The 25,664-nt window shown below is 36.6% G+C and overlaps 3 protein-coding genes across 3 annotated transcripts in view; 2 read left to right on the top strand and 1 right to left on the bottom strand.

Annotated features, from left to right (window-relative positions):
* LOC121429901 (acyl-coenzyme A thioesterase 9, mitochondrial-like) overlaps nucleotides 1-9,499 on the top strand; it is a 28,155-nt gene extending 18,656 nt beyond the window's left edge. Inside the window, exons 6-13 of the mRNA XM_041627161.1 lie at nucleotides 1,523-1,626; nucleotides 2,106-2,179; nucleotides 3,379-3,558; nucleotides 3,765-3,855; nucleotides 4,451-4,536; nucleotides 5,254-5,341; nucleotides 7,783-7,933; nucleotides 8,871-9,499. Coding sequence (XP_041483095.1) covers nucleotides 1,523-1,626; nucleotides 2,106-2,179; nucleotides 3,379-3,558; nucleotides 3,765-3,855; nucleotides 4,451-4,536; nucleotides 5,254-5,341; nucleotides 7,783-7,933; nucleotides 8,871-8,965 — 869 coding nt within the window. The 3' untranslated portion in view covers nucleotides 8,966-9,499. The remainder of the gene's footprint in view (nucleotides 1-1,522; nucleotides 1,627-2,105; nucleotides 2,180-3,378; nucleotides 3,559-3,764; nucleotides 3,856-4,450; nucleotides 4,537-5,253; nucleotides 5,342-7,782; nucleotides 7,934-8,870) is intronic.
* Nucleotides 9,500-11,148: 1,649 nt separating this feature from the next.
* Nucleotides 11,149-15,141, bottom strand: LOC121430373 (heparan sulfate glucosamine 3-O-sulfotransferase 1-like). Its single transcript, XM_041627661.1, has 2 exons — nucleotides 13,970-15,141; nucleotides 11,149-13,336 (listed from the first exon to the last, which is right to left on the bottom strand). Exons 1-2 carry the CDS (start codon nucleotides 14,648-14,650, stop codon nucleotides 12,848-12,850), a joined length of 1,170 nt encoding a protein of 389 aa, XP_041483595.1. The 5' UTR covers nucleotides 14,651-15,141; the 3' UTR covers nucleotides 11,149-12,847.
* Nucleotides 15,142-17,827: 2,686 nt separating this feature from the next.
* Nucleotides 17,828-25,664, top strand: part of LOC121429600 (WD repeat-containing protein 44-like) — a 31,672-nt gene continuing 23,835 nt past the window's right edge. Inside the window, exon 1 of the mRNA XM_041626710.1 lies at nucleotides 17,828-18,005. Coding sequence (XP_041482644.1) covers nucleotides 17,938-18,005 — 68 coding nt within the window. The 5' untranslated portion in view covers nucleotides 17,828-17,937. The remainder of the gene's footprint in view (nucleotides 18,006-25,664) is intronic.

Raw genomic sequence — 25,664 nt, 5'->3', positions numbered from 1 at the left:
TGATCACCAAATCCTCATTTCCAGGTTACTGGTAGATACATTTTTTTATCCCCAATTTTACCTTATTTATATTTTATTTCATTTTTTTATACCGGCTCCCAAGCGCCACTCCGCAAGGCTCGGTGCGCCACAAGTGGCGCGCGCGCCACCATTTGAGAATCCCTGTTTTATATAATAAAATACAAAAGAAATAGTGAGTGAGTGATGTCATCAACTCTCTCATTTGGATGTAACTGGCTCGTTCATATAACTATTTTGTTAAAAATAAGCGAAACTTTAAAATGCTATAACTTTCTTATTTTACATCCGATTTTGATGAATTTTCAGTGTTATGCTTCTTGAATTTTTCTCTTTTTATTCAAATCAAGTTTTTGTTGGGGTGGACTTGTCCTTTAAAGAACAGTCACTTTAAATGCTTATAACAATATTTATTTTGTTGCAGCTTCTCCTTTATGATGATCTACCCATACAAAACCAAAGAAACTATAGTATAAAAAAATAAAGAAAGTGTACATGGCTGGAAAGACCTATATTTAGCCTATCAAAAAGACAGAAGCATTTTATATCAAGGTCCAGTTTTAATACAAAGAGTTGCGATTGATCCAATCAACCTCAACCATAGAAATTAATCATATAAGATGTCAATGTCATAGTATTTATTACAGGAAAGTTTGACAAAGAGGAGCTTAATGCTCGCATGATATTTCGGGTGTGTTCAATGTTGATTTCCAAATTTAAAAAGCAACTTGAATCATGATTGAAAACACTGTTACAAAACTCGGATATGATGAGAAACAGTGGCGGACCGTGACCCAGACAAAGCATTGGAGGGGCACAACATTGTTCACAAAGAATGCAGTGCCCCTCCAATCATTTGTCTCCTTCGGGTCACGGTCTGCTACTGATGAGAAACAAAGGGTGTGTTCAATGTCCTCCATTCCCGGTCCTGAAAGTAAACGTCTTTCAAATCACAATTGGGAGGAAAATTTCAATAAGGAAAAAGATATAGTTTGAAACGCGATCAGCTCAGATTTTCACAACCTTCAGCATCTTGAATAGGACATTGAACCCGAGTTTTGAAATGTCTTTATATTTGCTCTCGCAGAGGAAGCCCACACAAACAGGTGCCAGAATTGACCTTTTTGTGATGGGTCAAAATGCTCAATAAAGCTACGCTAGCAAAAGCAAGAAATTTGAAGATGATTGACATAAAAACGACTTTATATTTTCGACACTGAACAGTGCACCGCTGATCATGGTTGTGTTTGTGTTTTGTAATAGCGTTTTCAATCATGATTCAAGTTGCTGTATAAATTTGAAACCAACATTGAACACACCTTTAAAAAGATATTAGAAAAATGCTTTGAGCAGACATATTCTAAATGTTGGGGTTATTGGCTTGGTGATCAGATCAATTGCAACTCTTTGTAAGACAGGGCCTAAGTCTTACTGTAGCCTACTGTTTACTGTTAGTCAAATGAATTCAATAATTCCTGTTTCAATCATACCTTTCCCTTGTCAGACATGAGTACGATAGACATCATACCAGACAAGGATCTACGACTCAGTGGTCATGTGACTTGGGTCGGCAAAACATCAATAGAGGTCACAATCAACCTTGAACAGGTCAGAGATCATGTGTTTACCTAGACATGTTCCCACTATTCACAATATGAAACGGGCACTAACATGATGAAAATTAGGATAATGATAATAGTGTATAATACACACAACGCCCTGTAATGCTAATGATGCTTGACCTGCTGGAAGATGCAGACTTGCAATTATTTGGAAATTTTCATACAGTTCCAATAGTTATGATCAATCTGGGGAGATTTTATTCATTGACATGTGATTAATTGCAAGTTTTTGGCAATGCCCTCGGAGCTTAAAATTGAATTGAATTAATTTGAAGATAGATAATGATCTTTGCAGAATTGTACTGAATGGAGAATGGTACCTATGATATATTATGCTTCATTAATCCTTGATAAAAAAACATAATCAAATAATTGAATATAGACACAATTTGTGGCAAAAATGTACATGTATTTGCTTGGGCCTAATAATATTAATTTCAATTTGTATGATATTTATCTCCTTAGATGATCAACAACTCATATTCAAAGATTTTAGAGGCAAAGATAGTCAACGTTGCTCGAGATCCCCTCAATAAAAGGTATAAATTCCTTCTTAAATTTGAATACCTGATAAATTAAGTTTTACATTTACTCTAGCACTTAAGATCTTGTGTCCTTATCGCAAGTGTATGCAAGGTAGAATATGGCAGTTATCTTTTAGAAATATGTTCAACTTAATTATCTTAGCTGTGACAGAAATAAAATGAAGATTTCAAGTACATGTATTCTCCACTGGAAGACATTTAATGTAGTAGTGCCAGTCATTATTGATTTTTATTCAAGTGTACAATATATTGCATTTTCTGGAAATCACAGACGCATTAATTTTAACTGGGTGTGGTCATTAATCCTACCCATCCAGATAGCAATCCATTTGTTACCGGGTCAGAGAATCAATGAAAAGAGCTCCTAAGTTTTGTCTCGCCTGCATAGCAGCACAAGAATATAGGCCCCGCTTTTCCGACGATAGCGGCGGCGGTGACGACAGCGTCGTCAACATTGAAATTTTACATTGAAAAATTATGTTTTTGAAATGTCATCATAACTTTAAAGTATATGGACCTAGTTCATGAAACTTCGACATAAGGGTTGCGATGTATCACTTAAGATCCTGCCCGAGTTTCAGGTCACATGACCATGGTCAAAGGTCACTTGTGGAAATGTCATCATAACTTTGAAATTTTATGGATCTAGTTCATAGAACTTATACATAAGAGCAGGTACCCCTGAACATCTTGTGCGCATTTCAGGTCACATGACCAAGATCAAAGGTCATTTAAGGTCAATGAATTTTGGCTGTGTTGGTGGGTAATTATGTTGAATTGGCATCATAACTTAGAAAGTTTATGGATCTAGTTCATGAAGCATAGACATAAGAGCAATCCAGTATGAATGATTGTTTTGCACATGTCTTAGGTCACATGGTCAAAGGTCAGTTTGGGTCGATGGACATAGTATTTTATCATCATATGAATGTTTTCTTTTGTAAATAATTAATCAATAGCTGTTTTTAAAGTCAGCAATGCTGCTATATTGAATTGTGTAATGCAGGCGAGACTGCCAGAGGTGTTCCACTTGTGTATATTTTTATAGTATTATTGAGAAGAAAAACATGATGAATTTTTTTATCCATGAAACTTTTCGTTTAAATTTATCTTATTAATTATCATAATTTTTAGAGTAAGATGCTTAAAAACTAATATGTCTTGAACCTCCCCCCAATTTTTTTCACATAAAGGCCATCATTCATCAACCCGTTAGTTGCCGAGACAGAAGAAGAATCTAAAGAACTGATCGCAGGAAATGCAAGGAAGATCGCCAGGCAGGAAAGGACAAAAGCCTCTCTGTTGAAGACCGCCCCCACATCAGAGGAACGAGAGATTATACATAAGATGTTTGTGGAGTCACTGCCAGTAGGGTATGTATACGTCAAGAATCATCTGCTTCTTGAAACAAGGAGTGTAAACTGATTTGCTTAAAAATTGATGTATGATTGTAATTAAACTAGAAATTTGCAATTATATGCAAATATTTTCTTGCAACACTCCATATGTTTTAGTTGAAACTCTATACATGTCATTGGATTCTCTTTCGGATTGTTAATTTTTTAAACCTCCTTTTCAGGGCATCTTCATTCTCTCATCGTATCAAGCCAGACAATGCTACATGGATGGACGAAACAAAACTCAAGAATGTCATTATATGCTTTCCTCAAGTAAGTGATTAATTGATGTAAAATATTGTTTATACCCAACTTAACCCAAGATAAAAATACAGAGATGTAGAAATTATTTCTAAGTAATAATATTGAAGACATGGAATAGTCTAACCAATGCAGTTGTCACTGCCCTGAGTGTACAAAGTTTTGGAGCTGCTTTTATTAGATAAATGTTAAAATGAGCCAATTAAATTTGACAACGAAAGCCCTTTTCCTGGATGTGAGCCTGCCATCTTGAAGGGGAAAGATCTAGAACTCATGATATAGGCATAATGTGCCTACGTTTAGAATTGTTCTTAGGTATCCCTAGGCAGGTTTATGTAATTAAAAACTTTGAATGTGTAACATCTGTAAATATTTTCTGGAAAGTGAAGTAAAGTTTAGCTGATTCCTTGACCTTACATTGATTGTTCTTAGGTATCCCTAAGTAGGTTTATGTAATAAATACCTTTGAAATTGAATGTATATAAAATCTTTTAATATTTTCTGGAAAGCAAATGTTTAGCTTATTCCTTGAATTCCCCCAGTCATTGGTTCTTTCAGTGAACGCATGCTTCATGGTAATTGGTTTTGTGTGTGTTTTGGCTCACAGGAAAGGAATTTGTACAACAAGATTTTTGGAGGATTTCTGATGCGTCAAGCCCTGGAGCTAGCCTTTGCCAATGCAACTCTACACTGGTGAGTTTTATAATTCGAACCTTGGTTTAATTGAATATTCTTGTGTGTTACATAAATATCTATATATATTCTTCATGAATTAAATCCTATAAAGTGATTTGGTTCAAATAGCATCATTTGTGTCTTTATGTACAGTCAAACGGAGATCAAGATATTTTCTGAAGATTTGCCAGAAATTATTTTTTTAATCCATCTATCTTTTTAACTAAAGATTTTTATTCTCTGAATGAAATCATAGAAAACGATGGAGTTTAAAGATAAATGCCAGTTGTGGTAACAATCTCAAGCTGACTGTTTACAGAATCCAATATAATGACCACCCAAGAATCTGTTTATATGAATAAAATATATGTGCCGAAGGATTCTGGAAGAAATTGTGTAATTGCAGAGAAACAAGCAAAATAAGCGCGGATTCAGGCACTTCCGTTGGATCTTTATTCCAGCAATATAATATACGCTGCCCACGTGGGCCTATCTGTGTTGGCGATCTTCAGTGTGATTGTTTTTCAGGTTTATGGTTTCACAAAGTTCAGTTTATGTAACTGTACTAGATCTAGATCGATGATGATATAGTAATACTTAACCTTGGTTTTAAGACTTTCTCACGAAATCAGTGTTTTACTGCAACTACTGTCATTTAGCTTTAAATCAGAGAAAAATAAATTGAAGATGTCATCTCAATGTTAGATTATTTTCAATTTCTTTGTTTCTATTCAGTCATGGAAGGATCCGGATAGCAGCCATTGACAACATTCTCTTCAGGAAACCAGTAGAGGTCGGATCATTCTTATTCTTTCTATCTGAGGTGAGTTGTAAGTGTTGAATTAAAGGGGAATCCAGCCTTGGTCATAAAATGTTGTGTTGAAAAGAAGAAAAATAAATAGAAAGAATGGTGAAAGTTTGAAAGATCTCAGATAAGAAAGTTAAGGAAGTTGTGGCTGTTTTAAAATTGAGATCTCTATTCTATGTAGATTTCAAATTGGCAACTGAGTAAGTAAATTATAACTATGGGCTAGGACAACTTTCCCATAGGCCATGTACTTAATTATCAGGGATTTGTGGTTTTCTCCTAAGTTCCCTTTCCCTTTGGACAGTAATCTAAACATAATCCAGGTAGTATATTGCTTTATGTCCTCATGAAAGAAAATTACAGTTTAAAGTAAAACTTTTGAAAATAATGACATTTTAACCATTTTATGTATTGGAGTACATGGAAGAGTAGTCCTTGCCTTTATCACTATGACATCATACATGCAGCCAATTTGAAATTGTCATGGGTATAGTGATTACCAATATTTACAACTTTAAAAAATCATAAATTTCTTATTGTTTGTCAGATATTTTTCAAACCTTCACCTATCAGCTTGTCTGATTTTTGTTTTTCCTCTAAAAACAAATTTTTATTTGGGTTGGATTCCCCTTTAATGTTTAAATAACAAATCAAACAATTTTCATTTCACATACTCAATTGTGAGTGTCTTCTATGATCTAAATCTGCTTGAATTATGATAGAAATCAATGATTTGGTTGCAGAGGTATTTTCTTGTTCCGGTATTTGACAAATCAACTGTACATTAAGTGCTAAAATATTGATGGCAATATTGTATTGTATGTATACATACATGTATGTATATCTGGGGGGTGGGGGGGGGAGGACAACCTGAAGGTGACATTCATTATTTTAGTTTAACATTTGAATGACATGTCATAAAGAGTTGCACAACCCAGGGCTGGTCTTAAAAAGAGTTACATGTAAGATTGATCCAATCAACCTAAACTACATGGAAATCCAACAATGTCATATTTTTATTTTCTCCAGGAAATTTGCACTATGTCCTATGTAAGCAAAGAAAAGCACACCGAATTTTCAAGAAAACGATGAATGTATGACCTTAACATCATATCCAGAAAATATTTTGAATAAACATGCATTTTTGTATGTTGACATTGCTGGCTTTCCATAGTTGTGATTGATTGGATCAATTTTAGCTCTTTGTAAGACAGGACCCAGAACTCTCTTTTTTTATTCATTTACTGTTGAGGCCAAAAGTTTGCATACACCCATGGAATTCAGTGGTAAAATTTGTTCACTTGCCAAACATTGCAAAATTGACTATATCTTCAGAAATATTTATACTACCATGACAAATTTGGTGTCAAATGAAAGAGCGTGTTAAGTTCTTTCACAAGATGGGGATGCCTTTGGGATTAAAGTATATTTCAGGTGGAATTTTCTTTGAAGAAAAAAGTAACATTCGTGCCAAATGTATTCTATTGTTTGTTATTATGTTTTCAAACATCTTTTCATAGAAATATATAAATTTCAAATCTATGATTTATATTACATTTTCTATTATGATATGTCACCACTGAACAAAAAAGTATTATCTGAAATGTTTGTGTTGAGAAGTATCTAGCACAAATATGAACTGTTTTTGTCAAGTTATTATTTATAATTTGTCTAAAATATGAATATTTATTGGGGGAAAAATCACACCTAAATATTTTTCAGCTCATGATAACCAAGAAATTTGATGAAGGGGCATGACATACTCATTTGTTCGATTTCAAATTCATCATGATAGCACAAATATTTTATAAGATATGGTAAATTTTATGAGGTTTGGCAGTGTCAATTTTTCTTAGAATTTCCTTGGTTTATGTAAACTTCTGGCCTCAACTATATATATATATATATATATATATATATATATATATATATATATATATATATATATATATATGTATATAATAATAATAATAACATTTGTAGGGCGCTTTATACTGGTGTTTCAAAGCGCACAGGTTGGCAGATTATAATAATATACAGTCAATCGGTAAAAAAAAAAATTATGAGAAAAGGTGAGCTTTAAGTGACGATTTGAAATTTTCTACGGAGGGAGCATTTTGGATATGAATTGGGAGTTTATTCCATAGGGTGGGAGCAATAACAGAAAATGCACGATCACCATAGCGGGTCTTAGTGCGAGGGCCATGAACTAAATTATTGGAATATGATGAACGTAAGGATCTGACAGAAGAGGAAGAACGAAGGGAAATAAGGTCTTGGAGATATTTGGGTGACATATTATGGGTGATTTTGTATACAATGAGTAGAATTTTGAATGTTATGCGAGAGTGAACCGGAAGCCAACGAAGTGATCAGAGAATAGGGGTGATGTGTTCGTGTTTCGTATGTTCGTGTGTTCGTATATATAGTGGTTTGCTCTCTTTGACATTAACTAGATCGCATATACTGAGGGATGTTACATGGAGATCAGAGTTCATGCAGAGGTCGTTGACCCACGAACTGGAGATCGTGACACAACCAATGTATTCCATTTTACCATCGTAACAGAGAAACCGGTACCATTGGTCTGGCCCAAGACGTATGGAGGTAAGAAAATATCCTTTTTGTTTTCATTTCATATATTTATTCCACTTTTAAAACAAATAACGTAATATACATAAGAAATGTATTCGTAAACATAGTATATCAATGATCAAATTAAGTATCTAACATAAGTATTTAAACATAATGTACACTACAAAATGTAAAAAAAGTGAGGAGCCTAAATAAAAAGCAGAGCTTGTAGAAAATTAGGCTCCTATTGGGAGAAAATATAAGTTATTACTTTGAACGAAAAAATATAAAAACAGAATACATGTTTATTACATAGATTGTTTTACGCAAAATATATCAAAAGGCATCAAGTTACCAGAAAATGATGAAGTAGAAAAAGAATAAAAATAGCAAGATAAAATGAAAATGACCAAAAAGACGGAGGGGGGGGGGGGTAAAGTGATAAATGATAGAGAGTATATGGAGAAAGAATAGGAAAACATGATTATAATTATTCTGAGTGTGTTAATCTGAAGTATCGATTCTTGTTTTTAGACTCTTCAGGCTGAAAATAATGATAACTAATTAAATAAAGTAAAATTCACTGAACTAATGCTGAAAATTTCATCAAGATATGATAACAGTGTTGCTTCATATCTTTTAAACAGACAGTGGTCGATCTGCTCCTCAATACACTGTTGATCTAGTTTCTCAACCTCTCTTTCATTCCCACCAGCCCCCCTCCCCCATCTCTCTCACACACAATCGGTATTTCTTTCTCGATCTTTCTCACTGATTCAGTTACCCCAACTTACTATTTCCCTCTCCCTCGCTTTCTTTGCTTTTCCTCTTCTCACTCGTATATTATTATTGCATATGTTATCTTTAGATTAGTGGTAACTTCTTATGTAATATTACTTTGCTAAGGTCGTCAATATTATGTAATATTCCCCCTTTTTCATCCTTTGCCAATTCCGTTATCTCATTTCAGAATCCATGCTGTACCTCGATGGCCGGAGACGATTCCTTGAGTACAAGAACATCAACCAAGTGACGGATACGACAACTGTCCCGCTCACCTTTTAACTAGTTTATCGTGCCAACCCTTTTCTGGAAGAAATTGGTCTGAGTATGCAGCCCAAACTCCTTGACTGGAACTTGTGCGCAGAACGTCCCTCTCAGCAAGTTTTGTATCTGTGCTAGTCTTGTGTGAACACCCTCTTATTGATCAAATTTAACAACTCATCAGAGACACATCCTTATTGTTTTGTGTTCACATTATATCGAAGCATGTGTTCACATTATATCGAGGATATACTACTACTACTATCCTCATTCGTGCCCTGTGGCACATCACGCCTCCACGCTTTCTTTCCAATTTTGGCGGTCTCTAGCACAACCCCTGGCCTCATCCCAACTCTTCCATCCGTAGGTATTTCTCTCCTTCTCTGCAGTTCTCCATGTTGTTTTTGGTCTACCCCTTTTACGTTTTCCTCCTGGATTCCATGTTAGAGCAGTGTAACAATGATGGTCATAATACTGAAGATATGCCCCCACATTTCCCTGGGTCTTTCTATTTGTTAGAAGGGCTCCCACTTGGAACTTACTGATTTTTATTGGTTTGTCAGTGAAAAGATTGGCGGGTACTCAGAGATATATGACAGAGAAAAGACAATTCTTCAAAATACCAATTTGTGACAGTCATAGCGAAGTCACATCTCGGAGAGAAAATGTTCATACAAAATTTCTTTTTGTAAATTCCAATGTTTTTATAAGGTGTTTAAGACATAGGTGCGTATTCTGAACTTGAGATTAATTTAAAGTGTGATCTAAAGTTGTTGTTTGACTGTGGAGAGCCAATTGTGATTTAAATCTCTCACAGTGCAGGTTCAGATTATCATCTCATTTGGCACTCAAATCATTAATAATTGCTGGTTGCCAAGATATCAAGGTCAAAATACTGTAAGTCATGAGACTTTGAACAGGGAACTGTAATTCTGTGTGAAGTTTCGAAGTTGGTGTAAATGATGAGCTGACTTTTACGACCCCGCAACTTCAAAATAAATATATATTTGTTCTATGTCAAACGGGAAGTCCATCCTGGTGCCTGTAACACAAAGCTTAGCAATGATTGTAGAACATTTATCTATAATTGATTCTATTGACTACAATGTACAATCGATCATGAAAATAAAGTGTACGATTAATCGCTAACCTTTGTTTTACGGGACCCTGATGTCATGCTGGTTTAAATGAAAGCAGAACGTTAAGAGGATTGTGGTACTTGTAGTGTTCGCAACTCCAAGACTCTTGACAATAAGACAATGGGATGATAGATTTGTAGGTCACAGAAAGTAGGCCAATGTACCATCAGAAATTTAATTGTTCCATTTAATGCTGCAGTAAGTTGTATGTTGTCCACCTCTTACCCCCCCCCCCCCTCTATCTCGCTCTCTCTCACCCCACCCTCATCTCTATTCAACCTCATCCCTCTTTCACTTTCTCCTTTGTCTCGCTCTCTTTGCCATATTAAATCTCTCGCTTTTGCAGCCCCCCTCTCTTTCTCTCTCTCTGAGAAAGAAGTAAGCATATATGCACCATTGTATGTTTTATATATAGTATAAGCTAGTTTAAGCTTGCGACAATGTTTACATTTTTAAATGTATAGTATGTTGATGCCCTGTACTCCATTTCTGAATTGGTGCCTTCATAATTTCTTTAAGGACAAGTCTACCCCAACAAAAAGTTGATTTGAATAAAAAGAGAAAAATCCAACAAGCAAAACACTGATAATTTTATTAAAATCGGATGTAAAGTAAGAAAGTTATGACATTTTAAAGTTTTGCTTAATTTCGCAAAACAGTTTTATGCACATCCTGGTGGGTATGCAAATGAGGAGACTGATGACATCAACCACTCACTATTTCATTTGTATTTTATTAAATGAAATAGGGAATATTTTATTTTTCTCCTCATTGTCAAGTGAAACAACAATTCCTCCCTGAACATGTGGAATGAGCATTGTTTAATACTATATGATTCAGTCAAGTTGGTCCTTATTGACAAATCTATAAAAAATGAAATATTGTTTAATTCAAACAATAAAAACAGAAGAAATAGTGGACATCATCAACTATCTCATTTGAGTTGTGCATATCACTGTTTTATGAAAAATAAGCAAAATTATTAAATGTCACAACTTTCTTATTTTAAATCTGATTTTCATGAAATTTTCAGCATTTTGCTAGTTTGATTTTTCTCTATTTATTCAAATAAACATTTTCCTGGGGTGGACAGTCATGGACTTAACCTTTAAGCATTTATATTTATTTCATAGCTATTGTAAATTGATTGTACATAATAGTACCTTAAGTATTTATAATTAGAAGTATTCAAAGTAATTCAATTGAGCAGCTTTGATATGAATTATTTACTAAATTCATTTAAAGTTAGTAGGCATGAAATGTGATTTTATGTGATTGTTGTATTATTTGCAATACACTGAAATTAAAGAAAGATAATTTACTTTGAATGCACATGAAAAAAAAATCATTTTATTGTGATTTGCATATGTTATACATTTCTTTCATAAGGAAGCTTACTTTCTCAGTTTCAAACAGAGTCTTTTCAGGGTTAATTTGAAAATGATGTATTCCATCTATGACAAATAACATACTGAATGCCAACACAAATCGTACAGTCTTTCAAACTTTATTTTTCAAATATCTAATCCTGTACATAAAAACTTTGTCATATCAAGTAGAAGTGGAGTAGAAGGAATACTTCATTGATTGAAAAAACATATCACTATGAAACAACACAAGAATTGTTTCTGCATTTCCTTTACATTAAAGTTTGCCAGTGATTTAGTATCTAAATAGATACCAGACCTTAGATGTTTAAGTATGCTGAAAATCAAACAATCATAGCACACATAAAAGAATATCATTAAAACAATGAACAATAAGGAAATCATTTGTCTTCAGTAACATTGCACAATCCAACATTACATCATTTGTTAACATTAAAATAGCAAAAAAAGGGTTATACCAAGAAAATCAGAGACTTTTAATCATCATCCTCAAAATATTAATACATAAGTACATTTACTCCTAGTTATAAATATTTAGTCTTATTACTGAATTATAATAAACATAGTAACTTGAGAAAGATTATGACATTGCAAGATTCGCCTATTTTCGCAAAATAAGTTTCATACATGCACATCATGGTCTTTATGTAGATGAGCGAAATATGTCACAAACTCATTTATTTTGTATTCTATTTTATGTAAAATGGAATGCTTGAAATTATATAGCTGTGATGATAAAAAGAATTACTTTCGTTCGTATTGGCACAGCACACCCGATGATTTCATTTGAAGATGGTTCTCGTATGCTTATATTTATTGCAAATCTTACAGTAAACAAATTTCATCGACAACATAAATGCTTCACAAAACAAACATTGGTCTTCTATATTGCATGGCTCTGCATTTGACTGGTCACAATACACATCACCTGCAGCATTGAAATAATTTAATACTTGTGCATGAATACAAGAAGTCTAAGAGAGAGGGGGAGGGGGGAGATTGGCAATGAAGGGTGCAGGTAGGAGAGGGGATCGAGAGGGGGGGGTCAAGAGAGGATCGAGAGGGGAGGTAGAGGGAGAGTAAGAAGTGAAAGGGAAAGTTTCATTGATTGAGGGAGAGTGGAAATAATCTCATTTATTTCTTTCAATAATATATACAAGTGAAAACATACAAATATCATACATTATTTTGAACATAAATATAATCATGAAACATTGAGATTTTAAAAAAAATAATGAAAGAAAAAGGTATCCCAAAAAGCCTCAAAGGCTTGAAAAAAAGGGAAACCAAGAATGAAACATAAGAATGATTATAGAAAATAAAGTGAGAGGAGAGAGAGGGGGTGGGGTGTTTATGAATGTCTTTTTCAGTGTTTGTCACGCCCATGAAAATGTTCTTCCAACCAGTTTTTCCATCTCTAAATTATACGGGTGATAAAACTCTCTCAATCTTTGCTCTAGTTCAGCACTCATCTCGGGATGCTTCCTCCCTTTCCCCTGTCCCATGCATTCCTTCTTCTCATCATGTAAGCAATAAAACCCCTTGGATGCATTGAAGTAAACCTTCGATTCATCAAAATACTTCGGAAGCCCGAGAAACACCTCAACCTCTTGGAGAACTGGCAAAGGATTCGCCGTCAACTCGCTGCCGTCCACGACAAGGAAGTGATCGCGGGGAAATACGCTCAACCAATCTTGGAAGCGCTTGACGTAGATACCGTTGTCGATGATGGAGTTGTAGTACATGAGCTTACCGTCGGGTCGTATGACTGTAGATTCGAAAGTATCATTCAAGAATGTGTGAACTTTTACCGGTTTACCTGGCTGGAGTGGGCGGTCAATGAAGCGTGATGCTGTACCTGTTAGCTTTGGAAAGAAAAAGATAAAAATGACAATCTTCATCTCTCTTTTCATAATGGCTTTAAAGCCACATAACATAGGCAATCGTAATTGTTTGAAGAAGAAAACAGCTAGTCGAAGGACAAAACACAAGATATAAAGAAAAAAATATATCAGTACAAAATCAAATGGCACCAGTATAACTCACTGACACTTAACATATACAGTGCCTACATTGATCACATTGACCCTACATCATGAATAAAACATTGTATGCCATGACTTCCCAGAAGGATGTTTAATCAATTTGGAGTATACATGTATATTAATGAATTTTCTGATATGGTTAGCCAAAATGGCCAAAATTAACAGTCTCAAAAATAAACTCGTGGAAATAAACGTATCTCGGAAATACAACATTCATAAATATTTTCCAAGAGTATCGTTTTGTTTCCAATACTTGTTAAGGGTAGGGTTTCACATGCCAATACTTGTTAAGGGATGCATTTTCAGAATATGGAAAAAAAGTGTTTAGGGTGCTTTTTGAGACCCCACATGGTATCCACTCGTCAATGGAAGTGCCCCCCCCCGCACTAAAGTTGACAATAACAGCAGACTCCAGCAGAGCCAGGGCCATCAACAAGAATTTGGATGACTTACCAGCTCATGTAAATAGCCAGAGACTGCTCGGATCACTGGGTCACGTATGGCCACAATGAACTTGGTCTCTGGAGGCATTTTGCGCTTCATCATCTGAGGTACACCTTCAACTCTCCAATAGCTGGGTGATTTCTCCATTGTTAGTTGGTACTTTGAGGAGATGGGCATCTGCTTTTTATACCAACCAAGGCCTCGGTCGGGATACTTTGTCCAGAAATGAACCTCAGCTGGTTTGGCGTGAGCGATATTTGGATGACTTGCTAGGAAAAATGCCAAGGCACCTGTTCCGCACTTTTGCACACCAAGCCCTATGACATTAGGCAGTCTCTGTCGACAGTTCAACCTTCTGACAGTGGCCCTGTCAGAGTTTTTTGGACAGTTTGTGAGTCCATCCGCAGGATTCTTGATGGATACCTTGCGCTCCTGCTCTGCCATGAACAAATTATCGTCTCCTTTTGAAAAGATGCTGCTGGCTTCATATTCATCTTTCTGCGTCACTGCTGAGGAAGTCTTCTTTACGGAAGATTGTCCGGATGTGGTGCCTTCCACAACAGACGGTCGAGGAAGAAGAAATCTCTCATTTTCACTGCTTTGGTAGAAAAGATATATGACAACGGGTAGAGAGAGGCCAAGTAAAAACCCAGCACAGGTCGACTTCAGATAAACTGACTTTGTTGTCATACTGCAGAAGTCAATATTATTTTCAAAAATAAATTAAAGTACACAAACTGGTGAATGTAGAATAGTCCACAAACTCATCATACGGAACAATAGATCAATCTAATTAGTCCAAGTGATGCAACTACTTCTCTGAGCAAAGATTACCTTCAGAATTTTCCTTCCAATTCATCATGAATAACTGGATTCAAGTTGGAAAATTTTTAATTCTCATGCCTTGATCGTTCGACTACATCTTCCTTCAGTAGTCATATAAACCAGGTCAAGGTTTGTGCATTTCTTACAACTCACATGCAGTCTCACATTAATTAAGATAAAGGGCCCAAAGTATGGAGATAATGTCCTTTGAATGAATATTGTTTTCAGTTCTGGCAAGTTGTGTGTGGAAAAATAACATCCATCCAGTTTCACCTCAATCCCTTGAAGATTCCCTATTCCCTAATGAGAATAAGCACTCAACAAGTGATACTGAACACAAGATTCCCATCATTCTAGAGTAGACCTTGAATAAGTAGAGTTATATATATAGTGTATGCACAGGGGATTATCAAAGGAGAAAAAGAAACCCTAAGAAAGACACCTCCACGTGAAATTGCTAAGACCTCTGACTGATGCAACAAAACAACTCTATTGATTATCAGATGTATAGACTGTGTTTGCATAAGAGGATCAACTTATAAAAGAGAATGAGGATCGAGGTAGGGGTACAGGGAGAGGAAGGAAGAGGGCCCGCAAGGCAATTTGTTGGAGCTATTAATTGAAAGGGGGCAGAATGAGAGAGGGGATCAGAGAGAGTGAAAGAGAGGTATATGTGACAGATGGGATGTGGGATAGGGATGGTATGAAAGACAGGAGGAAGGGGTGAGAGAGGGGGGGGTGAGAGAGATGGGGTGGGAGGAAGGGGTGACAGAGAGGGGTGAAGGGTGATGCAGGGTGTGTGAGAGAGGGGATGAGATAGATGGGGTGGGAGGAAGGGGTTAAAGAGAGGGGCGAGGGGTGGTACAGGGTGTGTGAGAGAGGAGATGAGATAGATGGGTGGGAGTAAGAGATGAAAGAGAGGGGTGAGGGGTGGTACAGGGTGTGTGAGAGAGGGGATATGAGAGAGATGGGGTGGGAGGAAGGAATGACAGAGAGCTAGGGGCGAGGGGTGGTGCAGGGTGTGTGAGAGAGGAGATGAGATAGATGGGGTGGGAGGAAGGGGTGAAAGAGAGAGGCGAGGGGTGGTATATAGGGTGTGTGAGAGAGGGATATGAGAGAGATGGGGTGGGAGGAAGGGTGAAAGAGAGGGGTGGTACAGGGTGTGTGAGAGAGGGGATATGAGAGAGATGGGGTGGGAGGAAGGGGTGAAAGAGAGGGGTGAGGGGTGGTACAGGGTGTGTGAGAGAGGGGATATGAGAGAGATGGGGTGGGAGATAGGGTGAGAGAGAGGGGCGAGGGGTGTGTGAGAGAGGGGATATGAGAGAGATGGGGTGGGAGGAAGGGGTGAGAGAGAGGGGTGAGGGGTGGTACAGGGTGTGTGAGAGAGGGATATGAGAGAGATGGGGTGGGAGGAAGGGTTGAGAGAGAGGGGTGAGGGGTGGTACAGGGTGTGTGAGAGAGGGATATGAGAGAGATGGGGTGGGAGGAAGGGTTGAGAGAGAGGGGTGAGGAGTGGTACAGGGTGTGTGAGAGAGGGGATGAGCTAGAATGGGGTGGGAGGAAGGGGTGAAAGAGAGAGGCGAGGGGTGGTACAGGGTGTGTGAGAGAGCTAGGGGATATGAGAGAGATGGGGTGGGAGGAAGGGGTGAAAGAGAGGGGCGAGGGGTGGTACAGGGTGTGTGAGAGAGGGGATGAGAGAGATGGGGTGGGAAGGGGTGAAAGAGAGGGGCGAGGGGTGGCCGGTACAGGGTGTGTGAGAGAAATTGGAAGCACTGCATAGACTCATGTTTGTTCTGACTAGGTCGGATCAGACAGGAAGACTAGGGGATAGATGGGGTGGAGGAAAGGGTGAGAGAGATTGTGAGGGAGAGAGGGGGGCAAGGTGGTGTATAATGAGGTTTGTAAACTATCGACAGGTGATGGGAGAACCTTTAATAGGAGATAGTTTCCTTTTGGCTATCCTTGGCTATCTTTCATTTGTATAATTTCTTGTAGGCCTATTCCTTTACCCGAAATAAATAAGTGGGGGATATCTTTCTCTCTCCAAGTTTATCATAAAAGCAATTAGTGGGAAGGAGAAGATAGGAGAAAAGGACTGTAAATATGACTGTTTGAAAAAAATTAGATCGAAAATAAAATAATCAAATTGGCAACTTTATGAGTATTAAAGTGGCAAGGACAACTCTTCAGGTTGTTTCTTAAAGGGGAATGAAACCTAGCTTTTGAACAAATAGGCTTGCATCGAAACAGAAAATTCAAGTTTGAAAAAATATGACAAATAATGAGAAATTAAGTTATGAGCATTTGAATATTGTAATCACTATAATACTATGGAGATCCTCCCATTGGCAATGTGACAAGGATGTGTGATGTCACATGCCAACTTTTCCTTAACTTGATGGATTATATAAAATACCCCCCCCCCCGCCCCCCCAAAAAAATGTCTCTTTTTGCTTTTTCTTAAGCTGACAAAAACTCTTTATCCATGGTGTATTTTTTTAAACCTGTATTACATGCCCTACTATAGAAATAGAACACATAATCTACTGATAGATGTAATAAATGAGGCAGTTTAAGTGAAATATATTGAAGGGGGGGGGGGGGTTGCTCACAAGTAATCACACATCTTTGTCGCATTGCCAATATGAGGCTCTCCATAACATTAGGGATCGCAATATTCAAATGCTCATAACTTTCTCATTATTTGTCCGATTTTTTCTTAAACTTTCGTTGATCTGTTTCTTTGATTTTTCTGTTTTTTCACCGTATTATAAGTTCTTGTCAGATTTTTATTGACATATAGATCATCTTTTTTTTGCTTGCACCCATGGATCCGTCCCTCATTAAATGGGTTATTCCATCAAACTCCATCTATATTGATCACACCAACTAATCATACCCTGCATTAATGGTTAAGATTTGTGGGGATTTTTTTTTTTTGGAGCTGATTTGCTTTGGCTTTTTTTTTGACGATACCGTATTGAGACACCAACATAATGTAGGAGCTTTAGTTTGAGGGAGGGTCTACCACGATTACTGGCATTTAATACGCAAACGTATTACGAGTCAAAAAAATTGTTTTTTGGATAGTCTTCGGCAGAATATCTCATTCCAAAGACAACATATTTTCGTAGACTTTGAAGGGGATAAAAATGGACTCAGAAAGTGATACTGAAGAGTTTTACGACGCCCCAGAAGAAGTCTCTTCCAGTCCTGCCAGGCAAGTGGAGATCTATTTGTCAATGAATGTGGTCCCGTCTATTGACTTTCTTGTCAGAATTAGAAGTTAGTTAAAATAACGCTGCCAAATTTCGGACCATATTAATTCTACGTGTATTTGTAATGTTATCCACCTAGAAAAGATTTCCTCTAGTAGACCTCTATACAGTCATTGAATCATTGCAAATCAAATGTTCTATTATTACTAGATCTATTTTGTGCAAACATTGAGAAGGTCAAAGTGGGTGCGGCCACTCTAGGCTAGGCACGGCCGTAGTCACTACTAGATGGCGCTGTCGCGGAAGTGCTCAAAATTTGTACGTAAGTTACGTCCGCTTGTCAATGAGTGAAATCGCATAGCGATGCGATATCGTCAAAATTAAGCCCTGTCAGTGCGGATGAATATGATATTTTCTCTTTGTGATTGTCCTCCCGTGCGATGAAAAATATGTCATCGTAATGCATAGGACTTTCGCGAGCTACCGAAGTCATTTTCGTGCCCCAAATTCCATGAAATCTTCCAAAAATAACCATGAAAGTGTCGGTAAGTCAAAAGTGTCGTGAGTTGCTCTCAATTCTTACCTTATTTAGTTGTATTTCTTGCAAAATGGGTCTCGAAGTGTTCTGGATTTTCCGTTGATTGTGAAACTTGAATTGATTTCCTTTCTGTGTCTTGCAGTTAAATTGCAGCGCGGGGAATCGCAAGGGCTGTGGAAGCCCTTCTCAGTGAGGTTTACAAGCTGAGCTGCCCTTGAATTTGGTCGAATTTCGAGCCATTTTAATCGCGCGCACGGGATGATTAATTAACATAACAATTAGCAGATTAGAGATCAAGATTACGTCACGTACGTGCGTACGTGTGATACACAGAAATGAAATAGAACTTGAATCACAGTCAAGAAATGCTTTGTTTTCTTTGTTTGCTAAATGATTTCCTGAATTTAAAATCATGAATAAACACCAGAGTAATGACATGAAGGAGATAATCATGGTCATATGAGGAATAACTAAATATTTTCTGAAAACGAGTGAATATGATGGGGCAATAATGTGCATGCATGTATGCACTGGAAAATGAACATTCACCTCATTGTCAGTGCCGTGGTGTCAGTCACTCAGACACAGTGCTTTACTGCCTTTTACTGGCAAACTGATTTTACTCTTAATGTGTAGTGTGTATGTGAGACTCTGTGTTTGTGTTTATTTTGAGGAGGACCTCCTGTCTCTGTTTTTATTATTTTATTGACTGAATGAATGATCAATACCTAAAAGTGAGAACTGATTTTTGAGGAGAGTACATTAGTGTATGGTTTTGAGTGAATTTGATTTGAGTAACTGTTTTTCTTTATTATTTTTCTCATAATTATTATTTTTGCCTTTTATTTTCTATTTTCAGTTATATATTGTCAGTTACATTAAGTTGAACTTCCAAATTTGATCAAAGTGTTCAATTCTTGGGATAGAATTTTATCAGGTAATAAAACTGAGTTTGATAAATCTAAAAAAGGACACTGAAAAAATATGAACACTTGGAGATGCTCACTAAGAAGAGGAAAAAACATGAAAGGAAATGGAACTTAAGTGGATGTTATAGCATGCCTTTCGCAGATCTCCAAGCACCAGGAATCATAGGCGGCGGAAGTGGGGGGGGGGAGTATCCCCCTAAATTTGAGGTGGGGAGGGGACGATTCCATCCCCCTCAATTTTTTGTTGATATAACCTTATTTTTTAATTTTTTTGGCTTGTCAATTTTCAATTTTGTTTCCTGTGTCCCCCCCAAGATATTATTTGGTCACTATCTTTTTTTTTTCGGGGGGGGGGGGGGGTCAAAAGATTTTGGCGGTTCCCCCCTAAAATTTTTGGCTTCCCCCACCAATGCCAGGAATGTTGATGTTCAACTGAGAGTTGCTGAAGTGGAATCTCCGTTTGTCTGTGAACTTGTTATAGAGAATGATTATTCCAGGACAAGTTAGATGATATTACCCAGCCCATAGCATACATCCCAACAATGGAATGGAGGCAATATACCCCTGTAATACATGAAGTATCATATCTTTAGGTTGGTTTGGAAAGTCAGTCCTCTAGTCAATATTAATGTCTGCCCAACAAAATGGTACTATCTGGCAATTTGGTGGCTCAATCACAAGCAGAAAAAGTTTAGTAAATTGACACTAGTAAGACAATTAAACAAATATAATACAGCCAAACTGTCTGACCCCTTACTTGACTACTGACTTAACTAATTATTGAAAAATGACAAGGGATGCTTAGGCCCTTTGTAACCATTTCATTGGGCAGACTGAAGCAGATGACTAGAATTCATACATTCATGAAGATGAAGGAACATCAAAATGATTATTACAATTTAGCAAATATGAATTTATAACACTGTCATGGTTATAAAAAATAATGAATTTCTATCAAGTAAAATGACAATACAATGTAAGACATAACTGCAATAAAGTAATTTCATTTCCAAAAGATATCTTCCGTAATTTAATAACCAAATTTCTCAAGATAATATTTCTTCTGCACAAAGTGTATGAAATGCTCAGTGTAAATCATGCTGTTTATAAATCTCTAGGAATTTTTTTTTTTCAAAATGAAAATACATGTAAACTTAATCAAAACCAGGGGTGGTGGATCCAGGATTTATCCTGGGGGGGGCATTCTTTGATGAAAATTGCGTATTTTCATTACATCTTGACTGTAGCTCTCAAAGGGGGGGGGGGGTTGAGCTAGATGTGCCCTCCCCCAGATCCACCAGTGATAAAAATCAACATTTATGAAAGATTGCATACCTTATATTCTGAATTGGTAAATTCAATGCATATGTCTACAAAATGAAACTGACATGTTTGGATAAATTGCTTATTTTTGTTTCAAGAAAGAATTCATCAATAACAGCTTAGAGTTATTGAGAAAACATGAAGAAAAAATAATATTCTGATATGCAATAACTATATCTATTTTATATATGCTTTTTTTTCCAAAAATTTAAATCCTTACATGGGGGGGGGGCTGGTTTAGTAGTCAAATTCACCCCCCCCCCCCCGTTAAGTAAAATGCTTTATCAAAAATAAGATTATGCTATCATTTATAAATTACTGCGTTATGGAGCCCATTAAAATTCAAAATGAATCATAGAGGGCAGTGCCACACCTTATTCACTGTAATTAGGAGGGGCATGCACAGCTGAAAAACTATCAGCAGGGGCAATAATTTTCACTGCAATGTTAGATATCCTGAAAACACATAATTAAAATGAAATTAAACTCCCAGGAAGTGCCCCTGTATACTATTACAGCCCTTGACCTGTATATTCTCAAGGGGGTTCAATAATTCCTTCTCTTCCCTTGTAGAGTCGGTTCGGGTGCAAATGTGTCTGAAAAAAAATAAGTAAAAAAAGGATTATTAGTAAAAATTGTAGATAGAACAGAACATATAATTTTTAAAAAATTTAGCAAGCAAAAACAAAGATTGATCTGGCATTGGAAAATAAAAGGAAATTAATTAACACCGCCCCCCCCCCCCCCCCCGCTTCAACATTTTTTTGTTGTTTGCTTCTGCTTGCAACTTCATAAATTTACCCGATACACCTTTCAAAACTTTTGGCTCCATTATCATGATTATGCCACTGTTCAAGTATTATTTATTTGGAAACCAATGCTAAAACTATAAGGTGAAATGAAATTATATAAAGAAAAAAATATATATTTCACAAAGTATAAAATCATAATGATGTAGGTCATGTTGAAATTAGACCCTGGACTGGACTCAAAATTAGATCAAGTGTAGTGTAGACCAAATGTAAATTAGACAAAGTGTAGACCAAATGGCAATTAGAATTTTTTTAAACCAAATGGGTCAAGCCCATTTGGTATATGTATAAAGACTAAAATATATGTATATAAGTTAAAAAATATAATTAAGTAGCCTAGGTTGTGCTGAAATTAGACCAACTGGACATTTCACAAAATGAGAATTAGACCAAGTGTAGACCAAATGGGTTTAGCCAATTCAGCATTAGACTAAATGAGAAGTGGGCAAATTGCATGTGAACCAAATGAATATACATATTTACAATGTGGAACTGCATGATATAAAGCCAATTTTATGTACCAGTATTTGACAAAGTAAAAAAATATATAATTATGTAGGTAATATGCTGAAATTAGACCAACTGGACATTTCACTAAATGAGAATTAGACCAAGTGTAGACCAAATGGCAATTTAGTTGACCAAATGGGTTTAGCCCATTTGGCATTAGACCAAATGACAAGTGGGCAAACTGCATGTAGACCAAATGAAAATACACCAGAAAACACATTTCACAAGTTTGGACTAATATAGAGAGCCGTAGCAGACGACGGAGATGGGTACATGATCTGCGTCCGCAAAAAACGCGCACGCATCTATGTACTAACATGAAAAACAGCATATGGGACGATCTGACTAAAAATCACACATTGCGGGGCTATTTGAGAGTCACAGCAGAGGACGGCTAGCAGACGCCGACGGGCGCGCGCATTTAGCGAGCACATCGTGATCGTTTAAACTATCGATAGTAAGGACAGTGCATAAACAGGGACCCGCGATGTCTATGGCTTTTTCGACCCATGTTGGTGCTATGAAATTGCTCTTTTTTGCAGTTTAAATGAATTTTACGTAAGTTTTAAGTGGTTTCACATGACAAATTAGATATTAAGAAATTTTTTGATATCATTCTTGGGGATAACAAACACATTTTGAAATTCTTGTTGTCCTGCCTATCTAAGCCTCTCTAGGTAGGGTGTCTGGAGAAAAAAATTATTTTTCTTATTTCAAGAAAATATCACATTTTCTTTGTGAATTTGAAGAGAAATGACCTTCAGACTGACAGAAATGTAACATTTTTGAAAAAAATCCAATTATTAGTTGCAAAAAAGAAGAATGAAATTAGGTCAATTTTCAGCATTTATCTGCCATAGACCGTGTAGTTAAGAAATGGACACACAAATCCAAAATTTTAGCTTCCGAGAGCTGTTATAAATTCATTATTAATGCCAAAAACTTGTCCATAAAGAGTCCAATAGGATTTTTTATGCTCTTTCTGATGGTATAATTTTTATAAAGATTTGGAAACCAGATCACAATGAAAAATTGCGACAAAGTGAAAAAATTGTGCAAAACAGAAATTTCATTTTCCCATAGAAAACGCATGGGGAAATTGCAACCTCAACACACACACAAATAAGGGTTTGCAATTTATCTCTAAACCCTTATTTAAAATGATCATATAAACTTGTCCTTACTGGCAAAAGATGCCCCTGAATTTTCTCTATCCATACATGCCAAACACAAGTTAATAATATATTCAGATCACATTTTTCTAGTAGCCTGAACTTCCCGAAAAATATGTGCCATATTTTCCCCTAAATCAGCCTGTTTTATGCTGACACTTTTCAGTGTGGCTTCAGACACCGCAATACTTACCCGTGTTAAGAAACTGAGACTCCACTCACGCGCATTTGGGCAGCCCTAGCTTAGAACTAAGCTTTCTTTCCGTAAAAAATCTTTATTCTTATGATTCAATAAATGTTAATGAATATATAATTACTCTTAAATCGGTACTCACCGGTTCTTTTCTTGAATTTTCTGCCAAATTCCCACGCTTCTGGCTTCAATTCTGCGATGGATTCTGTTGCCATAGACAGCTACACATGCAACTCTATTTATAAATGGAGCGCCCCTTACGAGAGTTGTTAATGCCGCGGAAAAATTGTTAGGCATTTTGGCCTGTGGTCAAGGCGTTCTTTTGTTCTATTTTTTTTATAGGTATGAGATCGAAATCACAGCGACTATTCACACTGTTCCATAATGATTCCGAAAGGAGGTGCAGCACCCCCCACCCACATGGGCGCAAATCCCAGGGGGACACTTCCCCCTAACCCAAAATAGTAGGGGCACATTATCAAATGTCCCCCTACTATTTTTGTTCTTTTATATATGATGGAAAGAAATAGGCCTACATCATTTAAATCGAAGTAAAACATGTATTTTGGACGAGACGACCTTCTTTTGGGGGTGATAAACCTTCCTTTTTGTTTTTTTTTGTTAGTTTGTTTTTTGTTTTTTTTTTGCCTGTTTTCCAGCCCCTGGTCCCCTACCTTAGATTTCCACCCTTGCCTCCCACTACTCTTGATATTGTTTGCGAATCTGTTTTGTAAATTAAAGGGGAATTTCACCCTGATAAAAAGATGATGAAAATATGAGAAAAATCATTTCAAAATATCGATGAAGGTGTTATTTGACAAAAAATGGAGTTGATGAATTTAGAATGCTTGATTTATTGTGACGTCTATAACGAGCAGTTGCTCTATCCTAAATATAAAATGCCCAAATTTCCCATTTTTAATGGTCCGTAACGACCCACTTTTTTCTTTTTGATAACAAGTATGAATTGATATAGGCCTACTAAAATGTACCATAAAAATCATTATCATGTATTTCTTGACATTTCATTTACTTTTTTACCATAATAATAGCTGCTTGCAAAGGCCTACGCCGTCACAAAAAAACCCGGGGGGCCGGGGGGGCACTTACATTGACGAGTGGATACCATGCGCGACCAAAAAAAAACGTAAAAAGGATGTCCTTTTCACGATAGGGCACGTTACCTACGTAACGTGATAAGGGTGTCAAAAACACAAAAATAACGAAAAAAGGGTATCTATTAATTCGCTAGGAAAACCGTCGTGTTTAGGGTCTAATTTGCGGGGATGATAAAACAAAATCAAAATGTTTTATAAAGGATGTCCTTTTTGCTCCAACACTTCGTGTTTAGAGTCCGATTTGCGCGAGGTGTAGAAGGTGGGGTCGTACTAAACCAAATAAGGTAAAGCCGACGACCGAAGGACCCGTAACAATAAAACATTCCTGTACTTGTTTAGGGGTTCATTTCAGGGAATATTTGCCAAGAGTATCGTTTTGTTTCCAATACTTGTTAAGGGTAGGGTTTCACACGCCAATACTTGTTAAGGGGTGCATTTTCAGAATATGGAAATTACGTGTTTAGGGTGCTTTTCGAGACCCCATGGTCGCGCATGGTATCCACTCGTGAATGGAAGTGGCCCCCCCCCGGGCAAAAAAAAAATCTTACCTTTGAAAAAGATTGGTGGGGGATGGATTTTCCTCGAACGCATACCAATTTTTTTTCTGCTATTTTCATAATAAACTTTAAATGAATTCAACTTTGCACTACTTAATTTTTTCAAAGACAAAATAACAAAATTACATCTCGTCATCATCATCATCACCACTATCATTAGCATCACCATCATCATCACCACAACCGTCACCACAACCATCATCATCACCAAGATAATTTTCATCATCGTCATTGCCATCATCATCTTTTTTTTTTCTTTATTTTTTCCCCATCCCTTCTTCTTTTTTTTTTCTTCCAATACTCCTCCTTTTTTTTAGAGCGGCACACCGTCATGCTCCCTCACTGATTATCCGCCTCTATATGCTTGGTGTTGTATAAATTGGCGGATACCTGAATGAAATACTGAAGAGAAAATAAGGAAAGGGAAAAAGTAAGAAGAAAAAGAAGATGAGGAGAAGAAAAAAAGAAAGCCAAACAAATGAAACAAAACAATGTCAAAATTTCGTAAT

The sequence above is a fragment of the Lytechinus variegatus genome, chromosome 16, assembly GCF_018143015.1.
Source record: "Lytechinus variegatus isolate NC3 chromosome 16, Lvar_3.0, whole genome shotgun sequence".
NCBI lineage: Eukaryota > Metazoa > Echinodermata > Echinoidea > Temnopleuroida > Toxopneustidae > Lytechinus > Lytechinus variegatus.
This window is presented reverse-complemented; position numbering and strand designations above follow the sequence as displayed.

Excerpts from the sequence above, each read along its gene's own strand:
- LOC121430373 (XM_041627661.1), bottom strand. The coding sequence starts at position 14,650 with ATGACAACAAAGTCAGTTTATCTGAAGTCGACCTGTGCTGGGTTTTTA. Across the intron at positions 13,337-13,969 it reads CTGGCTATTTACATGAGCTG|CTAACAGGTACAGCATCACG; the intron begins GTAAGTCATCCA and ends TTCTTTCCAAAG.